The following is a 27,492-nucleotide window of genomic DNA, read 5'->3' as shown; positions in this document are numbered from 1 at the left end:
TTATTTTTTATTTTATTATTTTTATAACCATTTTTATTTTTTAAATTATTTTTTTAAATTTTTTAAATTAAGTTTATTGGACTAACATCAGTTAATACAACTATATAATTTTCAGGTGTACATTATCATTTGACATCTGTATATTCTATTGTGTGTTTATCACCCAAAGTCCAGTTTCCTTCAGCTACCATATATTTGATCCCTTTTATCCACATCACTCTCCCCCTAAACCCTGTATTTGACCACTTTTACCCTGTCTACCTTCCAGTTTTTTTTTTTAATTACCTGATAAGGATCATTGTAGTTCTCAATGTCTCCACTTCCAGTTTTACATTTACCATCATTAAAATCCCAACCAGAGAAAGGGACTGCTGGAAAATCCCTATTTCCAGGGTTGAAGTAACTTCCACAAGTACTGCTAGTTCCTGCAGCCACAGCATTTCCACACATATGATTAATTACAGCATCCACGTAAATATGAACCTGAAAGGCAAAGTTTCTATTTGTTTGATTTATAGAGGTAGAAATCTATATTATTACTCATTAAAGTTTACAATGTTAATGACTCTACAAAATATTTGTTATTTTATAACTTATCTTCCTTGAAGACCAAAAGTAAAGTGGGAAAGGAAATCAAGGTGAACCAAAGATCTGCATGCATCTAGCCACATGTTAAAACAAATACATATCTCGGCATCTAGATATACATTTATTTTACATATAAAATTCTATCATATTATACACACACATATAATAAAATAATGGAATCAAAAACTACCATAACTATGAGAAAATGCAAAGAGTTTCTTTTGGAGGGAAAGTAAAAATAAGTTGAGACGAGAGATATTATTGATTTTTAAATGTTCATGGGTCATCCTAAGAAAGCTGTCAGCCTCTACTTAGCATCTAAAGAGAGGAAGGTGAACTCTCTCTCATTATGCTCTTTATTACAGAGATTATATCTATTTACCATCAAAATACCTATGGGAAAGAAGACCTAGGAATTTTGAGTGGAGATACAAGTCACATAAAAGTGACAGCAAATATGGTAACTGAAATTTCAAATGCCTAACTAGAAAAGTATTTCCCAGAAATATGTATAGTTATAAAGGTTAAAAGTTAATATTTGCTTTATAAGAAGGATGGCTATAAACTGTGACTTACAATCTTCTTCAGCAGTAGCAGATAAAACGGCACATATATGAAGATTTACAAAAGGTGAATATAAGACAACATTTAAATTTTAATTATAAAGTAAAATAAAAAAAATATGGAAAATGTTCTACTCAAAAGGAGCAAGACAGGAGAAGTTATTTTTTTGTGTGTAATCTTTTTAAAGGAAAATAATCACTTACACCAACATTGTTACATCTAGTCACCATGTCTTTGAATTCATCTTCATTTCCAGATCTTGTACATAACTTGTAGCTAATTGGTTGGTATCTTTCCCACCAAGGTCTTGAAGGGTTGTTAATTACAACATTTTCATTGGGTGGGGAGATCTACAAATAAAACAATCTTAAGTATCAAACTATGGCTTACTTTATGTTATTGGCTACTCTAGAAAATAATGATCTAAAATTATTTCCGAATCTTTGTATATACAGCCATATTTCGTTACAATCACTTGAAATTATTAACAGTACATTGGAAATGTTCTGCCAAAGAAAGAATATATCAAAAACAAAACATAAAGTTGCCAAGAATACCAATTATTTTTTCCTCAGAACACTGTTTTACTTATTTGTGAAGTAAAATGTTGCCCAAGCTTCACAGATATAGATCATAATACCATTTACTATAAGCAAAGCAAATTGCAATTTATACTATGAACAATACCCACCTGAACCCCTCCAAATCCTTTGGGAGCTAAGTATCGCTCACATTCAAGAGCAATATCAACCCAGCGCCACTCAAACAGATGAACAATAGATGTTTGTCCAGGTTTGGTATTTGGGGCATACTGGGCCCAGCAGAGCCCAATGGCTGCAAGCAATAGAAAGTACTTCATTTTGCTTTGAAGCTGCCAGTATTTTTTCTAGCGACTATTTATATTCCTGTAAGACATGTATTTTACAAAGTCAATGTTAACATAAATACTCAAAGTACAAAATGTTTATTCGTTATCTAAAAAGGATTATCAATAATAGTGTTAACAGGTGAAGAACATTTATAAAATTTCCCAGGAAAACAATCTAACTGATCTTTTAGAACTTAATGTTTTCCTTACCAAGAGAATATTAAACTTTTTAAACATCTGGCATTATATACATATATGTATGTATGTATGTATGTATGTATGTATGTATGTATGTATGTATGTTGTTAATCATGTACTATTTATTTAGGATTAGAATTTATTTTTAAAGTCTTTCACTGATAGAAAGAAAATAACAATCAGAGCAAACTGAGTTCATACTCAAAATATTGCCTTAACTATTTGCAAATATCTGTAATGTCTCAACCTCAAAAAGAAACGGGATATTCATTTCAGTTCTGTTCTTCACTCTAGCCAAAATTTTTAGTTACTTAAATTTCTGCATCAAATTTAAGAAACTATTTGTGAGTTGAATATCCATGAATTAGGAAAACAGACTTTTCTCCTCCATCAAACCATGGCTATAGCAATAGTATATGTGCATGTTTCTCATTATAGCCCCAAATCTTGTGTACCTAATAAAATACTAAAGAATTCATGTCTCCCTTCCTTCTTAATATAAGTGAAATCATGTAAAAGAGAATAATAATACAGGTAGGAAAACTTAATTCATTCATCCAACATATATTAACTGAGTGCTTTTTGCTAAGTACATGGATGGTGTTTGGGGTGCAATGATGAACAAGATGGACAAGATTCTTGTTCTCAAGGAGCCTACATTCTTGTGAAAGGGAAAGAAAATATATGAATAAATAATAAGAAGAAAACAATTTAAGATAGCAATAAGTATGAAATAATGGGGTAACAAAATAGGAAGTGACTTCGCCATCAGAAAAGTAACATGATTAGAGCTTTTAGAGTATATAAAATGGAATAGAAGGTGAAGAGAATTGAGACAGAAACAATTGAAAACTTGCGCAGTAGTAAATAGAGCAATGATGAAAATCTGTCTATGTTAACGCAGTAAAAATGAAAATGATGAGAGTTTAGTAAATTGTTACCAGTGATTAGAAGAATGACAATGCTATTATCATTCACAGTGCAATCTAGTGGCAGACTTGGTTTAGGGAAACTGAAGAATTAACATGGGACACACTGAGTTTGCGGTATAAAAAAAAACAATGGATATGAAGAAGCAGAAATTTTGGATTTTTCGGGAGGGGGAAGAAAAGCAATAATAGTTTCAGAAATGATACATGAAATACTTAACAACTGATTTAGCACAGACATTGACCAGATGATACTCACAAGCAACTGTTATGTACAGGTCAATGCACACTGGCTGAATTATCTCAAGCTGGACCCTTGAGAGTTGACAAGGTACCAAGAGATGCTGAATTCAAAGTTAAAACTTTGGGCAAAGCCCACCAGTCTCTGACAGGTCAGGTAGGAGGGAGCATATAAAGAAGTGTCTTCATAGTAGAGAAAGGAGTTTCATTATCACAGAAAGGTTTTCAAAACACATAAGAAGGAAAATGTGCAAGGAAGATGGAAGACTAAATAAATAGAGATGAGCATTAGAAAGAGAACAGGGGAGAAGCCTGACTAAATAGTGGATGACAGTGATAAAGAGTTGGGAGTTAGAGAAGCATCATTTGAACTTCATACTTGACTCAAGGTTCCAAATGTTGAAATGTAAAGGTTAGGAACATGACCTTAGAAGTTAGATAAACTAGTTTAAATCCTAACTTTGTCATTTAACAGCTGTTTGACCCTGGAAAGTAATCTAAATTTATTATAAACTAGAAAAAGTAATGTGTACCTCACAGAGTTATGATGATTAGATGAACTAACACAAAGCTGTTATCTTAGTACATGGATACAATAAGAGCACAATATATTTGGAGGCTGTAATTTTCCTGTTATTACTGTGTTGTTATTTTTACTGCTGGTACTATTGAAATTGCTTATAAAGTCATGCTCTCTTCCTACTTTCATTTATTATCACTTGGACATTCTCTTTTTTTTTCCCATTCCACTCTTCCCAAATTCTAATAATACCTTCTACTTCTCAGACATATCTTCATATCCCCTAGAGGAATAGATGGCTGTAAGAAATCTGCTATTTTCCCCACACTTTCTTTTTTTTTAACCTCTTTAGAGCTTCCAGCAGACCACGTGTTGGTTTGAAAATAATTCATCATCAACTCATCAGTTAACTCTGAGTTATTCTTTTAATAACAAATAAGTGTTTTTCACAATGCATTTTAAGATGACATTAAAATAAATAATAACTTCCAGACATAATTGGGGGAATTGTACTAGCATCCCAGCATAGGTGGAGATATACAAAAATATAATAAGCTTCTGCCAAGGGTCAGGCATTGCCTTAGCTTTTCTCATTTAATCTTAATTTTCATCTTAATCAGTCTAAAGAGCTATGAACTCTACAGGACAAGCATTGAAAACTAAAGTATATTTATTCCTGTGAAGTAAAACCTGTAAGCAAATCATTGATGTATTTGGCATCAATAACAAAACAAAAAAACAAGAACTTGAAAGAGTTCTTATATCTACTTCCTATTAGTTTTCCTAAAATGGTTCACCTCTGAGAAGATATTCACAGTTATTAATATTAATATCAGTGTTCTGTTGCCCACATCTCATATTATCTGGATTGCTCTACAAAGAGGAAATTTCTTTTATTTTAAAGCTCTAGTCATTACTAGAATATGCCAAATAAGATGCTACAGGAATTCCTTAAAAAATATGAACTAGAGCATATGATAATATCCTAACAACAAAGCAATGCTCCTTAAGGAGTATATTTAAAGCGTCAATAAAACATATCCAATGGTAAGAAGAAAAAATTCTGCTCAGACATCTCCATGAAGTTGCTAGTTTCTTAAGTTCGCAAGTTTTTTTTCTGTGTTACCTAAGAGGCATTTGATACTTAATGTCCACAATATGAATGACATTATAGGGGAATGGCTCTAGTATAAATTCAGGATTTCTCTTAACATGTCAGATATAAATTTAGTCATTTAGCTTAAAGTCTTAAATCACACCAAAGCCAAAGAGCTCTATTAAAATGTTAAGCAAAAAGCAGTAGTAAAGAAATTTGTAACTATTTCTGTGGCTTCATTTTTATCTATATAAATATTAGTTACCTATATAAGCATCAGTTATTTACAAAGTTCTTTTCCCCTATCCAAAGCAGCCTCACATTTCAGGCAGATACTAATATGTTTTTTAACATGTAAATGAATTAACATTAACCAAGAAGAGAAGTTGTCTACTCTTGTCATTTGTAGTTATTAGAATAAATGCTTCATATTTAAATATATTTATGGCAAGTAATTTAATAAAGTATCATTAAAAATTTTAATGGAAATACCTTTAGTGTCACATCTACGTTTGTTATTTTATCACTTATATTTATCTCCGAGTGTTTTTATTTTTTTCTATTTCCCCATTTTTCAATATTCTAGAAGCTTCGATAGTGTTATTACTATAATATTTTGTCAAAGTAGTGGTTCTTACTGAAAAGTCATAATTCCTCTAAATTTTACAGTGAATCTCATGTACAATTTTCTCAATACCCCATCATCTATGAGCACCTCCACCCCAATAAAAAAGGAAAGGAAAAAAAAAAAGAAAAATGAAACTGAACTCAGGATAATAAGTTGCATGTGAAAGTTAAGAGTAAAGAAGGCAAAGATAATCAAGTTTGCCTACCAGATTTTTGAAATAAGAGAAACATTTTGAGTGAAGGCTCAGACGCATTTCAAATATAAATACATTCTGTGCTGCTGTACTTCAAATAAAAGTACATTCTGTGCTGCCGAAAACTGAAACTTGAATTGTCAACAAACCTAAAATAGATTGTGAAATTTGAACTCTACCAAACCACATGACAGAAACTGCTTATTTCAAGACAAAAACTAAGTGGATAGGGGGGAAACTACATATTCAAAAAATATTAACATGACTTACCACATTGCCGTCTTTAAATCAACAATCTTTCAAATCCACAGTTCAGTCTTCTTTCAATTGTAAAATAACAGCAACAACAAAAAGTATTGTTTTCTCTTTAATTAGGAAAAAAATGCTGATTTTAGGACTTTGTAGATTTTCTATAATCCTCTTCCTTTCAGTCGGTGCTCTTATAACGCTGTCTTAATTCTCCACATCTAATTTGTATGTGTAAGCTGAGCTCCACGACCACACCAGATCACTCCTGTCTCCTCAGCAAACCAGTCTTCTCTCCCCTGCTCAATTTGCTAACCAGTCACATCTTCTAATTACACTGTACCTTTTTAGTTATATGCTTTCTCTTTGTCTTCCTTTCTCTTGCTCCATATCGGCTCCCAATCTGAACTAGTCTTTTTTTTTTTTTCCTGAATCATTTACGTTAATCTACAGGAAATCTTCTAAAGTAACCTTAAAGACACAGATTAAAATTGTGTCAAATTAGTTAAATAAGTATAAATAGAATGTAAGTAGTCTCCAAATCAAAAATCCAATTTTGAATTCAAGCTTTGCCATTTACTATGTGAACCTTAAAGAAAACATTAAGTCTATAGGTTGCATTTAGGTCCTTATTTAGAAAATGAGAATAACAGTACGGTTGATAAATATAATAAAAATACAAAAATGACTAACCACATGCATTGTTACAATGTGCACCACTATGTATTGTCACTTTGATTTCTTACACATACATAAATGTAAGATATAATTATGATTATACTCAACTTTAAAAAGAAGAAACCAAGACACTGAGAAATTAAGTAGTCTAATTTGCCAAATGGTCAAATCTTAGTAAATGTTGAGACTGAAATTCAAAACCAAGAACTCTAACTACGTAATGAACTCTTAGCCACTGTTCAGTCTTAGTCTCTGTCACTGGATTGTTATAATAAATCTAATAAAATATCATATGTGAAGATACTTGATAATCTGGAAATTTTTGTTTAGCTAATATTTATATGTTTAGAAGATTGCAAAAGTAGTAAAGATTATTTCCTGTTTTTTCAAATTTTTACGCTAAACAAAATTAATTTTCCTGTTAAAATATTTATTCCTGATCTCATATGCACCCATAAAATGTATTGTTGTTCATAAATCTTCAATATTCCTTCCTGCAGTTGAAATATAAATCCCTATCCTATTGAATTCAGGAGTTTCCATGTGATTTTCTTTGGCAATGAAATGCAAGCTGAAGTAATATGTTTTAATTTGAGGCCACTGTGATTGCTAATCCATGTGTCAAAATGTTCAGTGACAGATTATAAAGTGACTGATATGAAGAATCCCCTTGTTGATCTGAGATGTACAAAAGAAGTAACTTGGTTATTGTATGCCACTGAAGATCTTTAGTTTTTGTTAATGCGGCATAACCCATTCTATTCTGATCCAACCATTAAGTTCCCATAAGTTCTTTGATTCATAAGATATTCTATATGACATTTCCTTTCTCTTGAGATGTAGGAAGTCAATCAACAGTAGAATAAATCATTGAATCAGAGAATATTAACACTGAAAGAGACTATTAGAATAAATTAGTCCAGTGATTTCCAGATTTGAGTTCTAAGTAGTTAAAATTTCAAAAAAATTGTATAAAAATAAAAAATATTTTTAACACATCATGAAATTTAGCTTTGTAAAAAATCAACCATTAATACATTGTTCTTGTCTTTTTTGTTGTTGTTATTTGGAACCACTCATCTAAATTTAGTCTTATTTTATTGATATAGAACACAAGAGCTAAGAACACGAGAAGCAGCATTTACATTAAACAAGTAATCATTCTAAAAAGTAACAAAACTGTGATGTCAGCATCATGGCAGCCTGAATCATTCCTCTTTTCTCTCCTCTTTGCTTTGCAGCTAACTGGACATCCATAACTGTGAACAAAAATGCCTCTACACATTATACCACAACACCCAGATTTCTACCCACCTGTGCATCTGAAAGTGAATGAATAGTACTTTGTAGGGGGCTGTGGATTCAGGGGAATTGATGAGGCTACCCTACTCCAAACGTGCCCATCTAGGGAAAAGGGAAACTTAGAATGTGCACAACTGGGCAAACACTAATGGGAAATCAAGAATTTGTGAGGGTCGCCTTTGGTTTCTTTCTAAGTTTTCTATCTCTTTATTGATATTTCCATTTTATTCATACATTTTATTTATTTATTAATTTTCTTTGTCTAGTATGTCTGCCATTAAATCTTCCTCAATGACAGTTTGTTAATTATTTTTCTTTCTTTCAATTGGCCAGACTTTCCAATTTCTTGGTATGTCTTTTGTTCTTATTGTTGCTGACAACTGAACATTTGAATTTAACAATATGGTAACTCTGTTAATCAGATTCTCTCCTTCTCCTAGTGTTTGCTGTTTTTATTTTTTGTTTTTGATTATTGTACGCTGTCTCTGCACTGAGGATCAGCTTAAGTGGTAAAACCCAAGGTCTTCCCAGATCTTTTTTGAGCCTTTCCCTGAGCATTTATGGTCAACTTCTAATTTTCCTCATATATGCACTTGTTTTTGAATGTCCTAGTCTTTAATGTCTGGTTCCCAAAAGAGGAAGAAGAAAAAAAGGGGGAAGAAAAGGAGAGGAGCTCACAAGAGGGGGTACAGCAATCATGGCCCACCTCTGCACCCCTATGATCAAAAGCAACAATCGGCTATCAGAGCAAATTCCCAAAATTTGAAAATCCAGGTCCTTTTTGCCTACCCTGGCTTCTACCAACTATGTTCAAGTTGCTCCAGGAACATATGCACAGCTGCCTACCACATGGCTGGGGTTGAGGAATAAGTAGCTCCTTCTATGCTAAGAGCTGAAACTGAATGCAATTAACTGCAACTTACTGTCCAAACATTCCCCTAGAATTTCCAAATATTCATTAAACTCCAGAGTTCCACAATTGTTGCATTAGCCAGTTTCTACCAGTGCTATTGTTGTCCAGGTGGGAAAATGGATTCCCGGTGCTTCTTAGTCCACCATGTTCCCAGAATCTTCTCATGTACAGGTCTGTATGAATAGTTTTTTTGTTCCTTTTGGATACTCAGAAGTGTGATGACTAGGTCATATATAAGTGTGTGTTTAACTTTATAACAAACTTCCCCAAACTGTTTTTGCAAAGCAGATGTACAATTTTGTACTTCCAACAGAAATGGATGAGAGCTATAGTGGCTCCACATTCTTGACAACTCTTGGTACTGTAAGAATTTATTTTAAGCCATTCTAATCTGTGTAGTGCTATTTTATTATTATATTTTGTACTTGTCTAATGGCTAATGATGGTATGCATCTTTTCGTATGCTTATTTGCCATTTGTAAATCTTTGGTAAAGTGTCTTCAAATTGTCCATTTTTTTTGATGGGCGGGTGTTTTTTGTTTTATCGAGTTTTGAAAGTTCTTTATATATTCTGGATACAATCTTTGTCAAATATATGCTTTGCAAAGATGTTTCCCAGTATGTGGCTTGCCTTTTTGTTTTCTTCTAAAAAGCAAAAGATTTTTACTTGAAGTCCAATTTATCCTTTATTGTTTTAGTGGATTAAACTTTTGGTGTTGTATACTCCATGTCTGATCAAAGTCATGCAGATTTTAACCTATGCTTTCTCTAGAAGTTTTATATTTTAGTTTTACATTTTATATTGAAGTCTATTATCCATTTTAAATACTTTTTTTTGTATAAAGTTAAAAAAATGCATTGAAGTCCTTCTTGTTCTGTTTTTGCATACCAGATGTCCAATTATTCTAGCATATGTTGAAATAACTATCCTTATTCCACAAAATTGCCTTCTCTCCTCTGTCAAAAATTAATTTACCATAAATGTGTGAGTCTATCTCTGGACTTTTCTGTTCCAGTGATGTCTATTCTTTTGCCAATACTGCACTATCTTGATTACTCTAGCTTTAAAATAAGTCTTAGAATGACTTATAGTTTAAAAGAGTGACATAGTTTAAAAGTGCACTGGTTATTCTAATTCTGTTGCTTTTTCAAATAAATATGAATTAGTCTGGCAAAACCAACAAAATACATGCTAAGATTTTTTAATGTTAATCAATTTGGGAAGAGCTGACATCTTAACAATCATGAGTCTTTTAACTTATGTACATTTATCTTTCTCTACTCATTGCCACTTTTTATTATCAAAAAGTGATGGTTTTCACCATACAGGTTTAGTACATGTTATGATAGATTTATACCTAATTATTTCAGTTTTGGTACTATTGCAATTGGTTAAGAAAAAATTTCAATATCTAGTTGCTTATTGCTAGTATATATATTTTCAAGTTGAACTACAATTGGTTTCTGCATCTTTAAAATTGCAACCTTGCTTAACTCATTTGGTTGTAGGAACTTTCCTTTGGTATATTCTACATAAACAATCCTGTCATCTCTGAATAGGGACAATTTTATTTCTTCATTTCCAATTTGCGTGGCTTTTTGTTGTTGTTTTATGCACTGGCTATCCGTGAGATGTTGAATAGGACCAGTGAGTGTGTACTTTCTTGCCATGTTCTCAGTCTTAGGTGGAAAACATTTAGTCTTTAACCATAGTACTAGGATAGCTATAGTTTTGGAGACATTCTTTACCAAATTAAAGACGCTCTATTCCTAGTTTACTGTTTTTATGAATATTTAATTTTGTCATGCTTTCCCTTCATTTATGCTTTTTCTTCTTCAGTCTGTTGATATTTGATTTTCAGGTTGAACTAGCCTGTATTTCCCAAGATAAACTTCACTTGACCATAATGCATAATCCTTTTTACATATTACTTGATTAATTTAACATTTAGGATTTTTGCATTTGTCTAATGGTTACTCATGAGAAGTAGTAATATTTAGTTTTCTTGTACTTTTGTTTGGTTTTATGCAAGATTCAAAATAAATTTGGAAGTGTTTTCTTATATAGAATGGTTTCTTCATTTAATTTTTATCATATTTCTCTAGTGAAACTACCTAGGCCATAAGGTTTCTTTGCAGGAAGGTTTTTAATTATAAATTTATTAAACAGATATAGGATTGTTCAGGTAACCTACTTCTCAAATAAGCTTTGGTTGTCTGTCATGTTCAGACAATTGGTTCATTTCATCTGAGTAGTCAAATTTATAAAAATACACTTGTTCAAAATATTCCAGTATTATTTTGTTACAATTTGGGGAACGGTCTTTTTTTTTTTTTCCCTCTTGCAATCTGGATAGAACTTTCTCAATTTTATTGATCTTTTCAGAAACCAGATTTGTTTACAATAGTATTTTCTACTGTTTCTTGTTTACAAGTTCATTGGTGTGTGCTTGTTTCTTTGTTCTGCTTGCTCTGGCTTTAATTTGCTCTTCTTTTTCTAGTTCCTTAAAGTAGAATGTTAAATCGTCAATCTGATTTCTTTTATTTAAGCAAATTTCCTTTAAGAATTCCTTTAGCTGTATTTTGATGTTGTATTTTCATTTTTATCCAAATTATTTCTAATTTCCCTTAAGAATCGTGTTGTTTAGAAATGTGTTATTTAATATCCAGGAATTTGGGAGATTTCTCATATTTTTCTATTAAGATATCTAGATTAATTTAGGGAAATGTCAGAATATACTTTGTATGATCTGTTTAGGTTTTGAATTTGTTAATGTGTTTCATGATACAGAATCATGTGTTTTCCAAATGATTCACAGTTGTTTAGTCTTTGGGGTAGGGAAGGAAGAAAAATCTTACTTTTTTTTTATCCATAAGACATACAGTTCAAAAACAGATGTACAGTATATTGTGGTTTTAAAATTTCTTATGGGGTGATTTCAAAAGTGTAAAAATGCTCCTTTGAGTGGCACTAACAAAAAATAGCTGAGAAACACTGGTTTAGAGGTATTCCACTATTTTATTTTCATTTAAGTTGTGATATATTTTTCATACAGAAAAAGTTAAAAAAAAAAAAAAAAAAAAAGACTCTATGTCCCAAGACCAGGATTTAACAGATGTTATCATTTTGCCAAAACATTCTTCAAATGTCTTTTTTAAAGAAAAATGCCATATATAGAGCTATCCACTACAATTCAGTCATTATCTCTTCCATCAATTTCTTCCACAGTAGGATATTTGCTGTCTCCATAAATAATGCATGATATTTTGTCTTTTTCTAAGCTCTGAAAAATTTGATATAATCAATTAATGTGCTGCTCAGATTTTCTTCTTGAACTCTTAGACTTCCAAAGATCCTGGTATATAAGTACTATGTAAGTGGTATATTGGTGCTATGTCATAATTTAAAAAATTAAATTTCCTTTTGTGTAGTCAAAGCCACTTCTCATTTCTAATTGATATGGATTTTTTTTAATAGATGTAATCCCATTTTAGATGTCTGATTTTAATCAAGATGTTCTAAAGTCTTGTTTGATCTGCTAGGTTTTCCCCCATGGCATTAAAGCTTATGCTTGTTGGGTAGAGTCTCTTTTTTGGCACTTTTTCAATATTCATGAGTCTCGGTTATCAAGCAGATTCTCTGTTTCTCTTTATCTGAATGCTATACCTATACTAGTTTGCTTTCAGCAAGTGTCAGAGTAAAACATGTAGTAGCTTAAGTTCTTGGGGTGGGAACTCTATTCCTCCTAAGAAATATCAGTTCTGTCTCTTATGTGCCTAACACATTGGTTAACTCCCATCTCTACTAAACAACTCTACTGAGGTCACTTTTTTTTTTTTTTTAACATGCATTAGTTACAGGAATTAAATGTAATAAAGTCTCTTATTAACTTACAGTTGAACTTTATTTAAAAAACTCCATTGCTCACAAAGGAAAGTATTCTTTTCTTATAAGATGGTAATGATCAAATAATTACTAGATCTAAGCATTCCGTACAGTGTCTTTTGAATTTTAGGTGCTTAATAGGTATTCTTCCCCCTTACTTCTTTGAAAGCCTTAATATCTCTTGATATTGATTTTGAAGGAGTCTCATTTGCACAGTATATACTTTCCAAATCATCTAAAACAGCAACTTGAGTGCTATTGTCTTTTGATGATTTCCCTAATCAGGATTATGGTGATTCTGTTCATGTTACTAAGAGTAGGAGGCAGAGCCGTGACTAGAATGAGGCGTGTTATTTTGAGTGTCTCCTTAAATTATACAATCTAGGTGCCTCATACTCATTTGTGTTATTTTGAGTGTCTCCTTAAATTATACAATCTAGGTGCCTCATACTCATCTCAATGCTCATAGAAGGCATAAATGGAAAACAACCAGAAGGCAATAAGAGTTTTGTGTATTATATATTGTAGTAAAACATTTGTTTTTGATTGCCTAATACCTAGTTTCTCTCTCAATTTCATATGCTTTTCTTTTGAAGATCAAGCCTTTCCCAACTCTCATTTCATGTGGTTTACAAGAAACTTCATTCTTTATCTCAGGGTTGACATATTTGGCCCACTGGACTTGACCAGTCAGGGTACCAAATTCCTCCAGCAAAAGAAGAAAGGAAAAGGTACTTCTTGTTTAAAGTAATTGAAAAATTTAATGATAAACTAGCTGTTAGAGCTTTTGCTATAGGCTAAAATTTATTGGTATTTCTCCATTTCATGACTTTTTAAAAAAAACTCATGGATCATAATGAGTTGTCTTCAGGGTAATTATTAGGATAATGGTTAACAGCTCCAAGTATAGCTCTACCCAGTTTAAAAAAAGTTTTTGTACCAAGCTCTGGAAATCCTTGTAATTGGACCTACTTGGGGGCATATGCTCAATTTATGAAATAGGCATGAGGTTGAGATGGTTGTGCATTATCTATAAAGTAGTTAATTCCTAGACACCAAAGTTCTTAAACTTGTCCAACAGTCTCATGCTCCAAGGGTACCAAGGTAGAAAAAGAAGTGCTAGGCATCTCAGTGATAATCAAGGTAGAAAGTTGACTGAAGTTTAGTCTAAGACCTCAGTATTTTTACATAACCTTGGAAACTGGGGTAAGTTAAGTCATCATTACTACCACCATGAGAGCTGTTTATTGGGAACTTAAATACATACACAGACACACACACACACACACACACACACACACACACACACACACAATTTGTTTTAAGTATTTTAAATTCATCAAATCACCTTGACAATGACTCTAAGGTAGGTATTATTATCTCCATCGAAACTGATGAGGGTAAAAAAAATTGCCTGAGGTCATAAAGCAATTAAGCCATACAAACAAGACTTGAATTTAGAACCTATGCCTGTAAAACAACAATATAGTTTTTCAGCAAACTAGGCTGAATGTCTTGTCACTGTGGCAGGATGAGAGTCAGTTTTATTTTAGTTGATTTTTAAAAATATTGTTTTTGCATAACTCAGATTTATATGTTCTAAGGAGTAATTTCATTTATCTCTTGGCTTACTAGTTCTATCATAATTCTTGACAATTTTAAAATCCACTTAGATGATTCTTTCAATATCTGAATTTCTCAATTTCTTGACTTCATCTCTTTCCATGATTGCTTGCATTCAACTACCATGTTCACATCCTGGAACTTATGTAATTAATTACTGTACTGTCTCCAATACTGTCATTTTCAGTCACCTTACTCATTTCAAACTCCCAAATTTCTATTTCTACTAGTAAATAACTCAAACATATCTTCAACCATACTGATTTTTACAATCATATCATTTCTTCACTGTGTCAACCTCCTTTATTTTCTCACTTTGTTCTTTACCCCGATTACTTTCCATGTGCCCTCTTTATAATCATTCCCTTGAATACATAAATACCTTTTCCCTTCTGTCTGCTGTATTCACCTAGAAAAATCACACCTCTGGTTACATTTGAGCTGGTGTCTACTCAATGATGCCACCTAGGCTAAACATAACTGGAGAAAAACACAAAACCATGTTCGCTGATCTCACTTAAATGAACAACCATCGACTTCAAGTGGGCACTTTAAGTACTGTCAAGCAATCCTTATAAGAGTCTGTTTTCTCTCTCTCTTTCCTAAATGACTATTTTACACCTTTTCTTTCCTCAATCCAACACTTTTTCCCAACACTTTTCCCCTCTTCTTCATGACCTTGCTTCCTATTTCACTGACAATAAAACTTTAAGACATCCTATTATATCTACCAACACACAAATACTTAGACCTACATAATCTTTCCTTTCTCCATATTATTAATGAGCTGTTTGCACATCCATCTTTAAACTAACCCTTCTATCTGTACACCCCATCTATGGCTCCAGCAATATCCCTCTCCTTTCTGCATTTCCCCCCACCTCTACTGGATTAGTCTTATACAAACCTGCCATGTTCACGATCTTTATAAAACAAACAATATAAAAAGCAAAAACCTTCTTGATACTATATCCCCCTGCACTCACAGCCCATTTCTCTATTGCCCTTGAGAGCAAGACTCCCTAAAAGAGCTGTCTTCGATTCTCACTATAAAAAATTCTACCATTCTCTTGAATACCTCCTCTCACTCCTTCCATCCAACAAATCAGTTTGTCAAAATCAAGGGTACAAATGTTGCTAAACCCAATGTTCAATCCTCAGAACTCATTTTTTTTTGCATCATCAACAGATTTATTTGATCATACCTATCTACTTGAGATACATTCTTTATTTGGCTTTTACTTATTCATCCCATCTTCTTTAATGGTTCCTTACCTAACTGGACACTTAAACATTAACATGTTACAGGGTTCACTTCTCCACACTTCTAATCTCTATCATTAAAATTCTCGTTTTCCTTATTTCGCAATGCTATGAATAAAGGGGAAGACGCTGTGATTCACAATAGCATTCCAACAAAGACCTGAATCTTTGGGCAGTGACTCTAAGGTGAGGCTGTTATCACATACTCACAGGAGAGTATCAACAAGAACAAATTAAATACAGGCATAAATTTTATTGCACTTTGCTTTATTGCACTTTGTAGAGATTACGTTTTTTACAAATTGAAGGTTTGTGGCAACCCAGAATCGAAAGTTTATTGGCTCCATTTTTCCAATAGCATTTGCTCACTTTGTGTTTGTGTCACATTTTGTTAATTCTTGCAGTCTTTCAAACTTTTTCGTTATTATTATATTTGTTATGGTGATCTGTGATCAGTGATCTTTGATGTCACTACTGTAACTGTTTCGGGGCTCCACGAACCATGCCCATAATATAATAAGATGGCGAACTTTATCAACAAATGTTGTGTGTTCTGACTGCTCCCCCGACAGGCTGTTCCCAGTTTCTCTCCCAATCCTCATGTTTCCCAACTTTCTGAGACACAATACCAAAATTAGGCCAATCAACAACCCTACAATGACTTTTAAGTTTTCAAGGGCTAGGAAGAGTTACTTGTCTTTCACTTTAAATCAAAAGCTAGAAATTAAGCTTAGTGAGGAGGCAATGTCAAAGGCTGAGATATTATACTAGTTTCAGGTGTACAGCATAATGGAAGACATTTATATAATTTGTGAAGTGATCCCCCCGATTAGTCTAGTACCTACCCGGCACTATACACAGTTATTACAATATTACTGACATTACCTATGCTGTACTTTACATCTCCATGACTATTTTGTAAGTACCAATTTATACTTATTAATTCCTTTACCTTTTTCATCTGGTGCCCCCAACCACCTTCCCATCTGGCAATCATCAGTTTGTTCTCTGTATCTATGAATGTTTTTGTTTTGTTTATTCTTTAGATTCCTTATCTAAATGTCCAACCACTACGCTATACACATGAAACTAATATAAAATAATTCAAAATGTCAGTTGTAATTCAAATTTTTAAATAAATAAATAAAAATTTAAGAAAGGCATTTTAACATGTGATTTAATTTAATCCTGAAACAAATGGTATGAGAAAGAATATTATCTTCATGATATGAATGAGGAAATAATTTGAGGAGAACATATTACTCAAGGTCATCTATTTTAAAAAGTGGAATTGTATTTGAATCCTGGTGTTGGGATTTCAAATCAAACTTTGCACTATCCAAATAAAAAAACAAAAAAAAAAAACAAAAAAACACAACAAAATAGGTGGAAAGCTAGGTCTCTTGTGCCAGTTAGCCAAGTTGTGAATGTGAAAGAAAAGTTTTTGAAGGAAATTAAGTGCTCTTCAGTGAATAAACAAATGATAAGAAAGCAAATATGCAGAAAGTTTTAGTGGTCTAGACAGAAGATCAAACAAGTCACAACATTCCCTTAAGTGAAAGCCTAACCCAGAGCAAGGCCCTAACTCTCTTCCACTCTATGAAGGCTAAGTGAGAAAACTGCAGAAGTTTTTAAGGTAGACAAAGCGGTCTTATATTGGAAGATGATGACATATAGGATTTTCATAGCTAGAGGAGAAATCAATGCTTGGCTTCAAAGCTTCAAAGGACAGCTGACTCTCTCGTAAGGGCTAATGTAGCTGATCACTTTAAGTTGAAGGCAATACTCATTTACCATTCTGAAAATCCTAGTGCCCTTAAGAATTATGCTTAATCTACACTGCCTGTGCTCTGTAAATGGAACAACAAAACCTAGCATGACAACACATCTATTTACAACATGATTTACTGAATATTTTAAGCCCACTGTTGAGACCTACTGCTCAGAAAAAGATTCCTTTCAAAATATTACTGCTCACTGACAATGTACCTGGTCATCACCCAAAGGAGATGTATGTGATTGCTTTCATGCTTGCTAACATAAGATCGATTTTGCAGCCCATGGATTAAGGAATAATTTTGACTTTAAAGCCTTTTTATTCAGCTATAAGAACAGATGACAACATGGATGGACCTCGAGATAATCATGCTAAACGAAATAAGCCAGACAGAAGAAGTTGAAAACATATCACTTATATATGGGACATAAACCTGAAAGCAACAAATGAACAGGACAAGCAGAGACTCATGGACATAGACAATAGACTAGTGGTTACCAGAGGGGAGTGGGGAGAGGGGAGGGGGGAGGGGAAAATAGATGGGGTTAAGGGGGTCAAATATATGGGGAAAAAAAAAAGACATGGCATAAGAGGTAAAAAAAAAAAAAGGCTTTTTATTTAAGAAATACATTCCATAAGGCTATTATTATTGCTATAGATAGTGATTCCTCTGATGGATCTGGGAAAAGTAAATTGACAACTTCCTGGAAAGGATTTTTCATTCTGAAAGCCATTAAGAACATTCGTGCTGCATGAAAAGTGGTGAAAATATCAACATTAACAGAAGTTTAGAAGAAGGTGATGCCAACCCTCATGGATGACTTTGAGGGGTTTAAGATTTCGGTGGAGGAACTGCAATGTGGTGAAAATAGCAAGAGAACTAGAAGTGGAGCCTGAAGATGTGATGAAATTGCTACAATCTCATGATAACAGATGAGGAGTTGCTTCTTATAGATGAACAAAGAAAGTGATTGAATCTACTCCTGGTAAAGATGCTGTGAAGATTGTTGAAATGACAACAAAAGATTCAGAATATGACAAACTTAGATGATAAAGCAGCGGCAGGGTTTGAGAGGACTGACTCCAGTTTTGAAAGGTCCATTGTGGATAAAGTGCTATCAAACGGCATCACATGCTACAGAGAAATCGTTCATTAAAAAAATCAATTGATTTGGCAAACTTCATTGTTGTCTTATTTTAAGAAATTGCCACTACAACCTTCAGCAACCACCACCTTGATCAGTCAGCAGCCATCAACATTGAATGAAGTAAGCCCATTCACCAATAAAAAGATTATGACTCACTGAAGTCTCAGATAATAGCATTTTCTAGCAATAAAGTATTTTTAAATTTAGGTATGTACATTGTCTTTTTAAACATAATGCTATTGCATACTTAACAGACTACACAGTATTGTATAATATAACTTTTATATGCACTGGGAAATCAAAAAAATATATATTTGTGTGACTTGCTTTACTGTGATAGTCTCGAACCAAACCCATAATCTCTCTCAAGTACGGTTGTATAGCAAAGTTTTCCTACTTACATTCAGTTGAAACTAATTTCACTAAGGGAACAGAATAATTTTATATGGAAAACATTTACATCTTTTGAGTGGTATTCTGAGAGATTTTGGGGGCACAAAAATTGAAGGCTAAATTAGAGCAAAAATACAAATTCTTTAAACTAGGAAAAATCCCCCACTACTAAAAACAAAAACTCATAGCCAAACAAAGCAACTCCTAAAATAATTACAAGAAATAATAAATAAGATAACTATAAAAAAAAAACAAAATTTGCAAGTACACTAGTATCCAGCTAAGAATGAATAAGGTGCAATATTTGTAATATTAAAAGAAAATTTATATTTATATTATAAAATTACCTTAATAAAGTTACATAATTTTCAAATTATACTTTCCTAGATGTGTAAAACACATTAAAAAATTAAGAATATTATTTTATTGGATAGAAAATAATTTATTATATATGAGGAAGATGATTAAAATACACATAATATATCTCCGATAAACTAATTTAAGTGCATATAGATTTAATTTTTAAATACACTTTAAAAGCTGTTACGCACAGTTCCATAGTCCAGGTTGCCAATTTCTTCTCCTCAAAGGTGGAACACACTTGGAAGATATGGAATTCGAAAGGAACCTAAAATACCATAAAAGTTCATTAAAAATAATCATGATTATAAAACAGTTCACTAGTTTAAAAATAACTAAAAGCTAAAATATTTACATTTAGAAAATTAGTGAATCATGTCAGCACAAAATTTTAATTGCCTAAGAAACACCTTATACATAAATTGATTTATAACATTAAAAAATAAAACATTTAACTGTCCCTATTGAAAAAAACAACAGCAACTTTAATACCTATAATTCTTTGTTCTTTTAGGGTAATAATGATTATTAACAGGAGTTTGAATTGTTTTCTCAGAACTAATAACAGTGGGATTTGCAAGAAGAAAATACAGAGGCGCTAACTCTTTATTTTCCTACTTATAAAAGGTTGGATGGCTAGGTTGGTATTAGGCATCTAACCATTATAATCTAACAAGTAGTATCCAAACTGGTCAGTCATAACTGCTCTAAGGGAACCTTTTTAAATTAGATTCTTGTCCCATGTCCAGAGATTCTGACTTATTAGTTCTAATATGGAGATGAGGAGTCTTTATGTATAAAAATCCTTCCTCGGTGGTTCTCGACATTGGCTGAATATTAGAATTAAAACTTTGGGAGGTTTGAAAAATCCCAATATCTATGTTGGATGCCAGACTGATAAAATCAAAACTCTGGGTGGGAAACCCAGGTCCCGGTATATTTTTTACTGTTATATTATTATTGTGTTTACTCTTAAACAGTATTTTAAAAAAGTTTCCCGGGTATTTTCAATGTGCAGCCAAGATTGAGAACCCTGTTCTGGGTGATTCTGGTCATCGACCAGTCTGGAAACCACTGTTCTTACGTATCCACCAGGATTGTTTCTTTTCACTTAATGTACTACACCCTGAGTCAACATTCTGTCTTTTCCCTCTGTTACTCTTCTTTCTTTCGTTTCATTTTGTTTAGAAAAAGAAGAGGAAAAAAATACTTCTACTTGCTCTCTATCTCAAAAGAGATTTCAATAATAACATTAACCTCAGATGTGAGGTCTGCTGCTCTTATTTGGAGTTTACATAGAAATCCAGTTATTTTACTTTTCGATATATGTGCTTTTTAAAAGAAAAAAAAAAATCCTTTCCCCAAATTTTACAACACATTATACAGAATACCTAAACCAAATATGTCATAAAACAGAACACATGTGTTACTAAATTAGGTTTAGGAAATACATAAATAGAACAAAACTAAATTCTGTATTAAAGGAAATGCACACATTCTATAAGTAAATAAATTGACCTGATTCACTAACTTTCCCTGGAAGAATTTCATAACCTAAAGGACAACATAGGAAATTTAGCAACAAATCTAAAAAAAAAAACAAATAAAAGATTTGTTCAAGCAACACTGATATTTTAGAAGTACTTCATTTGAATAAATTATAAAAAAAAATATTGCTTACTCTGAATCAATGGATGGGGGAGGGACAAAACATTTCTAAGAAAAACAAAATCCAAAAAGCACTGCCCCAAAAAGGATACAACAAGAAAGGATACTCTTTGTATGACAGTATTACAGCAGTATTCGCAGGAATGCTTCTAAAGAAGAACAGCAGAATGTAGTTTAATTTTTTCTTATTTTTCACATTAAATTTACAAATAAATGATTTTTTAAAAACACACAATTGAAAGTATTTTTTGTTAACTGTTCCACTGAGGTATTTGTAAGACTTCTGACTACTCCAATATAGACACTTTAAAACAAAATTCAAATATTCACAGTGTCTCTACAAAAGGAATAAACATTAAACAAATTTTCTCTTAGTTATATAATTTTTTCAGTTTAATACACTGGTAATTTGACCCATTTTTTTTTCCAGTTTACAAAGGCAGATTTAAAATAAAATAAAAAAACAAATATATTTCTACTCATCTTTCTTAAATCAATGTAATACAAACTTTAAAGTTTAAAGAGCTTAATTCTACCATTTTTAAATTACTTACATATGAATTAAAATTACATATTTGAAAGACAAAAGATTTCATTACACACACATACACACACACACACACACACACACACACACCACCTATGTATTTCTTTTAAGTGAGCAATTAGTAATCAGTAATACAAATTCTCAGGCCCCACCAAAGGACACCAATTTGTCTTTGGTAAACAGTTTCCCAATTTCAGCACTAAAAGTCAGGTATCCTGGAAAAATGGTCAGTCACAGGAAAACTGGAAGGGCTAGTTACCCGAGGCCCAGATCCCAGACCTAATGAGTCAGAAACTCTGGGTCAGGGGCGGGAGGAGATAGTCTAGCCATCTGTTTTATCAAGCCTTCTTGTTGATAATATATCAAAGTTTAAGAATCACTGTTTTACTAGGCAGAATAAGTAAGGACAAATACATTCCCCTTATAAAATTAATTCTCTAAACTTAACTTTTACATACAAATGGGTTTATTCTGTAGTTATAATTTTGAAGTTTAATGGGAATTAACTGCATAGTTAGACAGAGACAGAGATGGGTAGATGGATGGATGGATCCCATTGAGTCTTTAAAAACCTTAAGAGATATCTGAATTACTACTCTATTCCTTAATATTATCTAAAAAAAAGTTGCATCCTTTTATTAATTTATATCCGCACTTACCTTACTAATTTTTAACACTTTCTTTTTCCTTCTTTAGAATCTTGTTTTGGTCTAGCAGATCGAGCAAACTGCTAATATTTAAAAATTAAGGTTTCCTTCACAAACATGAAAGTAATCTTTTTTAAGTAATTATCAAGACCTTTCTAATGTTGGGCAGGAGTACCATTTTTTAATTTATCTTTCATATTTATCTTCCTACTCTCAGACACATGTCAAATATTTTTCCAAGTGCCTCCTATCTACTATCTACTCTGGGGGAGAAATTAAAAATTTACCTTTTCTTTACAGTAAATATTTTTTACACTTAGACCTTCACTCTTGTCATCTATCCTGCTGTCTAGTTTGCAAATTGCATTAACTACTAAAAGCAGAATGGTTAATCAATGATATATTTTGGTTATGGAAACTCTCAGATACAAATATGAATTACAATAAAATATAAAATAATAAAGCTACAATGAACCATATCCTTTTTCAATGGCCTCAAATGTATTTCTGGATACTGTAGTCTCAGGCGTAGCATGAGTATGTAATTTTGTGCTATGTTTAGACTTGGCTTAATTTTAATAACCACATGCTGCTGAGGTTCCTTTATCTCCCAATAAAAATCTGAATAACACTCATCTGACTTAGCTAAGTATGTCTGTAATTGATTATGTCAAGTTATAATTCCAGTTGTTGAGATTTCTAAAGGATAATAAAAATTAGTTTCAATTATACCCTTCCCCAAAAAACTACATAATCTTTGGAACAGACTGATATAAAGGATACAACCACCATAGGTTTTCCAAAAAGAACATATCCATTAGCTTCCTTTAAGGCTTTTGCTGCTGCTTTTTCATTTGGAAGTCCAACGAAAGCTTGTCCTTTCATGCGACCTTCTTTCATCAAGCGTATATCAAACCTAGAAGTCAAGGAAGAGTGGTTTTGCTTCAAAGATTGCCAAGCAATTTGATGAAATGAATGGAAATGTGATGAAAATTTTAAATTTTGCCATTTCAGAGCAAAAAAAAAAAAAAAAATGACTATACAATCTAATTAGCACAGTGATTACTCAGAGCTTTCTAAAATTGTATTTTATATTTGGTCTAAAATGGATCCTATAAGTATGTAAAGTAAATTTGATGATGTGCTTATATCTTTTTTTTAGCTATTTTACATGTATTTATGTGATTTAAAAATTATATTACTAGCAGCTATAAAAGCAAACTTCTTATGTTTTTATTTCAGATCTCTATTTTTAAAAAATTTCATGCAGCAAATTCAATACTATCTACTCAAGTGATAAAAAGAACTATAAAACCAAAAATAGAAGGTCAGACAAGGACCACTAAAAAGTAACGCAGAATTTGAGTAAGAAGGGACTTATTGATCATCTAGTCAAAATCATTATTTTATAAGTGATGCCTACAAAGAAAGTCATTTCAGGGTCAGACAGATAGCTAAAGTTAGACACAGAAACACAAATCAGATTTCTTTATTCCAAGTATAGTGTTCTGTTATTCCATAGTATATTATTTTTCAACATTTTTGATAAAAATTTATATTTAAAACTCTTCAGAAAAATAAGACTGTAATTTATAAGCGCTGCCTACCATTTAGATAGTCTATATAGGACTAGCTAAAATATGTAAAGCATTAAAAAATTCAGCAATCTTTAAAAAAAATTCACATGGCTAGTCCCATGGGAAACAATTATTAATTTATCATTTTGTCATGTACAGTACAGCTTTCTCAATATATAATTATTTTTTCCCATCAAATTCTAATTGCAGGCAATACTGGAAATAGAAAGAATGTATACACATACACATATAAGTATTTATATACATAAAATTTTTTTATATGTAGATATATTTTTTCTTTTCCTTATAATCATGACTCAAAGGCAGCAACATGAAAATGGACCAGTGTTTTCCATGGCCAGCAAAAGAAACGTTTGATATCCTGATAAAAAGAGATATCTGCCACAAAGGAGTAAAATGGAGAATTTTAAGACATTTTAGACATGCTATCTAAAAAGGTACATAGGCCAGATAAGCCTTTAAAAGTACTGGTTTCATAAGATGATTAAAATACAATTAGCTAGTTAAAGTCACTCCCATTTCATCTCAACTCAAGTCTCTCTCCTTACCTTTACTAGTTATCCCTACTTCTAATTTATATGGCCCAGGGTCTTACACATTTTGGAGTTAAATAATTATGAAATTTCAAAGAAATTTCTCTAAACATTAGCTTTTATATCATTTACAAATTGTCTCTCTCTCTTCCACTCTCACAAAATTGGGAGCCTTGCCTAATGCAGTCCAATTAAAAGAAGTTACTGCCAGGGTAAGAATCTAAAAAATTTTGCTTGACTGCCATAGATTACTGGATCAGATATTAAAACAGTAGTTTTCAAAGTGTAGTCTTTGGATCTGCAGATTTGGTATCATATATGAGCCTTTCAGAAATAAAAATTTATGGTCCATACCTCAACCCAGAAAAACAGACTATCTGGGGATGGACTTACAAAACTGTTTTACTAAGATCTTCAGGTGATTTTTATGCACGTTAAAGTTTGAGAACCACTGCTCTAGAGCTGCAGATTGAGGCTGGAATTTATGAGGCCTGTTTCTGTAAATAGTTTTACTAGAACTCAGCCATTAATATTTGTTTATGTTTTGTTTATCGCTGCTTTCATTCTACAAAGACAGAATTGGGTTGTTGAAACAGATATTATATGGACTGCAATAAATAAAAGTATTGAATTTTTACTATCTTTCCATTTACAAAGAAGGTTGCTGATTCCTGATCTAGACATCTAAAAATTTACACAATACATAAAAGTAATTTCTTCATATAATTTTTATCTCTAAAGAAAAAATGTTGGGATAAAAAAGGGTTACTCTGTAACAGATAAAAACAAAACATAATTTGAGAATATGACTGCCACTTACATTATCCGTTCTGTTTCTGATGAAAAGTCAACATATCTTCCAAAAATAAATTTAAGGTCCTAGAATTTCAACAACAACAAAAAAAGACAAATAAGGAGGTCCAGTAAAAACAAAAAGCAAAACATAAAAAAATTTATTTATAAATTTCAACTTACCTTTTCTTGAACATGTTTAGCTAAATTCTTTACATAAATTCTACAGTTTGGTTCACCAGGTTCATAACTTCTGAAAACCGAAAGTGTTTCCATTTCTTATTTAAAAACAAAACAAGGATATAAAATTTAGACATTTTCATCACCTAAAAAAAATCCTATACCATAATAACTGTTAAACAGACAAAATAAGCATTATAAAATTATGAAAACTAAGAATAGCAATGTTACTAATGGGATAAAAGTACCAATTAAAAACCTGAACTGATAATATAAAAATTAGTTTAAAAATTGTAGGCATTTAGAATAACTAAAATTTATCCAATAAAGTATCTATTATTAAAACTCCTTTAAATGAGTTACTTTATTAAAGACTGAAGCAAATTAATATGTTATCAATCATTGGTGTAACTATTTTGCTTAAAGTCAATTTCCCAAAGCACCAGGCACCAACATATTAAAACCTAAGAATGAAGTACTCAAACATAATCATCAAGTATTTAGGATTGTGGATCCTGAATTCCTATACAGCTACTCCTATATCATGTCAATAATATGTTCCTGATAATGGCTCCTGACAATGTTCCTACAAAAATGCTCACTAGAAGCCTATTTCTCATTATTATGGAAAAAATTATAATGTGTTACATGTCAATCTAAAACGCCAAATTATTTTCCTAAAATTTACAAAATCAGAAAAAATCCTTTAGAAGTAAAAAACTATGTTAGAACATAAAATCTTTAAACAAAGATTTCTAATCACCAAATAATTAAAATTATTATTTTTAAACAAACAATTGCTTTGGATGAATCTCAGACACAGTACTGTGGTGGTCTGTCAACTGGAATTTAGAACTCCAAAGTGTGGGCCACATTGCTTTGTTTAAGGTGTCAGTCATATAAAAGTATTAGGGATAAAAACGAATTTTTTTCTAAATAAATATGGATTGAAAACATTGTATTGAAAGATACTTTCCTCTCTAGAAATATGAATACTAAGAATCAAAAACATTAAGTGAAGAGATGTTTTGAAGTATGTGCCTTATGGGTAAATCACATGAGGAATTTGTTGCTTTGTTTCTGAAGGGTCAAAGAAACATAAAATGGAATAAATGCTGATTATTTCATGAATTTACCTTCTCTAGAAATTCTGCCCTTTTCCAACTCCCTTCTAGAAATACATTCTGATGGCATTTCATCAGAGTCTTCTTTACTTTCCTCTGCGATGTTCAAATTAGGTTTTGGGAAGATTTTTCCAAATCCTATACTGGATGCATCGATTTCAGTAGCAGGTAAATCTAAGAGTTAAGATTAATAGCAGCCATTAAAACTCTCTCCCTTCAAAACCATTTTAGTGTACCATTTTTAATTTTTGAGGTTATCTATCTTTTGGCGCTAAAACCATGTGGTGTTTTTCTCAGTATTTTAGAACACAGGTAGATACACTTTATCTGTTAAGGTGCAAATAGTAAATATTTTAGGCTTTGCAGGCCATACGGTTTCTGTCATGGTTATTCAACTTTGCCACTGAAACATGAAAACAGCCATAGATAATAGCTGAACAGCCAAACAGATGCTCTGTGGTGCCGACTAAAGAGCCTGGAAAGTGTAAAGAAAATAAATCCATTTTCGACATATTTAGTTCATATTTAGTTTAAGGTGCCAGAAGAGCATCAAATAAAATGTTTAATAGGTAGATAGGTAGAACGTGTTTTGTGGGCAATAATCAGTATTTTGTTTAACCTACCCACTCCAACCTATTAATAATTGTGTGAAAAAATTTTGCAGTTCATTAAATAAATTATATAATTATCAAAGGTATTATGCTAATGAAAGGTGGTCATTCAAGATTATTTATATAAAGATTTCATAGAGCTATATCAGAATACTGAGAAACAACTATCAACCTTTTCTAAAATGATTAAGATTAAGATTAGCACATTATGCTACAATAAACATCTTAAAATAAGATATTCCTTTTTGAGGATACTAAAAAATCTTTTAAACTTCCACTCAGCAAAAAGAAAAAAAAATATTAATCGTGGTCCTACAAGTAAAGAATTATCTGCATATTTTAATTACATACTCATTAGAAAAATTAAAAACAAAACAAA

The 27,492-nt window shown here is 31.9% G+C and overlaps 2 protein-coding genes across 6 annotated transcripts in view; both read right to left on the bottom strand.

The window, feature by feature from the left end:
• The window catches only part of LOC102885857 (pancreatic alpha-amylase), a 25,730-nt gene extending 6,008 nt beyond the window's left edge, over positions 1-19,722 (bottom strand). The window contains exons 1-4 of one of the 2 annotated variants that reach the window (XM_015595509.2): positions 19,605-19,722; positions 1,844-2,057; positions 1,356-1,502; positions 286-483 (exon numbers count right to left, since the gene is read on the bottom strand). In XM_015595509.2, coding sequence (XP_015450995.1) covers positions 286-483; positions 1,356-1,502; positions 1,844-2,011 — 513 coding nt within the window. In that variant the 5' untranslated portion in view covers positions 2,012-2,057; positions 19,605-19,722. Of the gene's footprint in view, positions 1-285; positions 484-1,355; positions 1,503-1,843; positions 2,058-6,094; positions 6,183-19,604 lie in introns of those variants that run through there. The other variant, XM_006919575.3, reaches the window with a different exon arrangement.
• Positions 6,499-27,492, bottom strand: part of RNPC3 (RNA binding region (RNP1, RRM) containing 3) — a 36,307-nt gene continuing 15,313 nt past the window's right edge. For 2 of the 4 annotated variants that reach the window (XM_006919573.3, XM_025052259.1), the window contains exons 10-15: positions 26,515-26,676; positions 25,382-25,476; positions 25,227-25,285; positions 23,059-23,191; positions 22,288-22,358; positions 19,475-19,681 (exon numbers count right to left, since the gene is read on the bottom strand). In XM_006919573.3, the coding sequence (XP_006919635.1) occupies positions 22,299-22,358; positions 23,059-23,191; positions 25,227-25,285; positions 25,382-25,476; positions 26,515-26,676 (509 nt within the window). In that variant the 3' untranslated portion in view covers positions 19,475-19,681; positions 22,288-22,298. Of the gene's footprint in view, positions 6,542-19,474; positions 19,682-21,094; positions 21,231-22,287; positions 22,359-23,058; positions 23,192-25,226; positions 25,286-25,381; positions 25,477-26,514; positions 26,677-27,492 lie in introns of those variants that run through there. The other 2 variants (XR_001517626.2, XR_001517625.2) reach the window with 2 other exon arrangements.

This window comes from Pteropus alecto, unplaced genomic scaffold, assembly GCF_000325575.1.
Source record: "Pteropus alecto unplaced genomic scaffold, ASM32557v1 scaffold106, whole genome shotgun sequence".
Lineage (NCBI taxonomy): Eukaryota > Metazoa > Chordata > Mammalia > Chiroptera > Pteropodidae > Pteropus > Pteropus alecto.
This window is presented reverse-complemented; position numbering and strand designations above follow the sequence as displayed.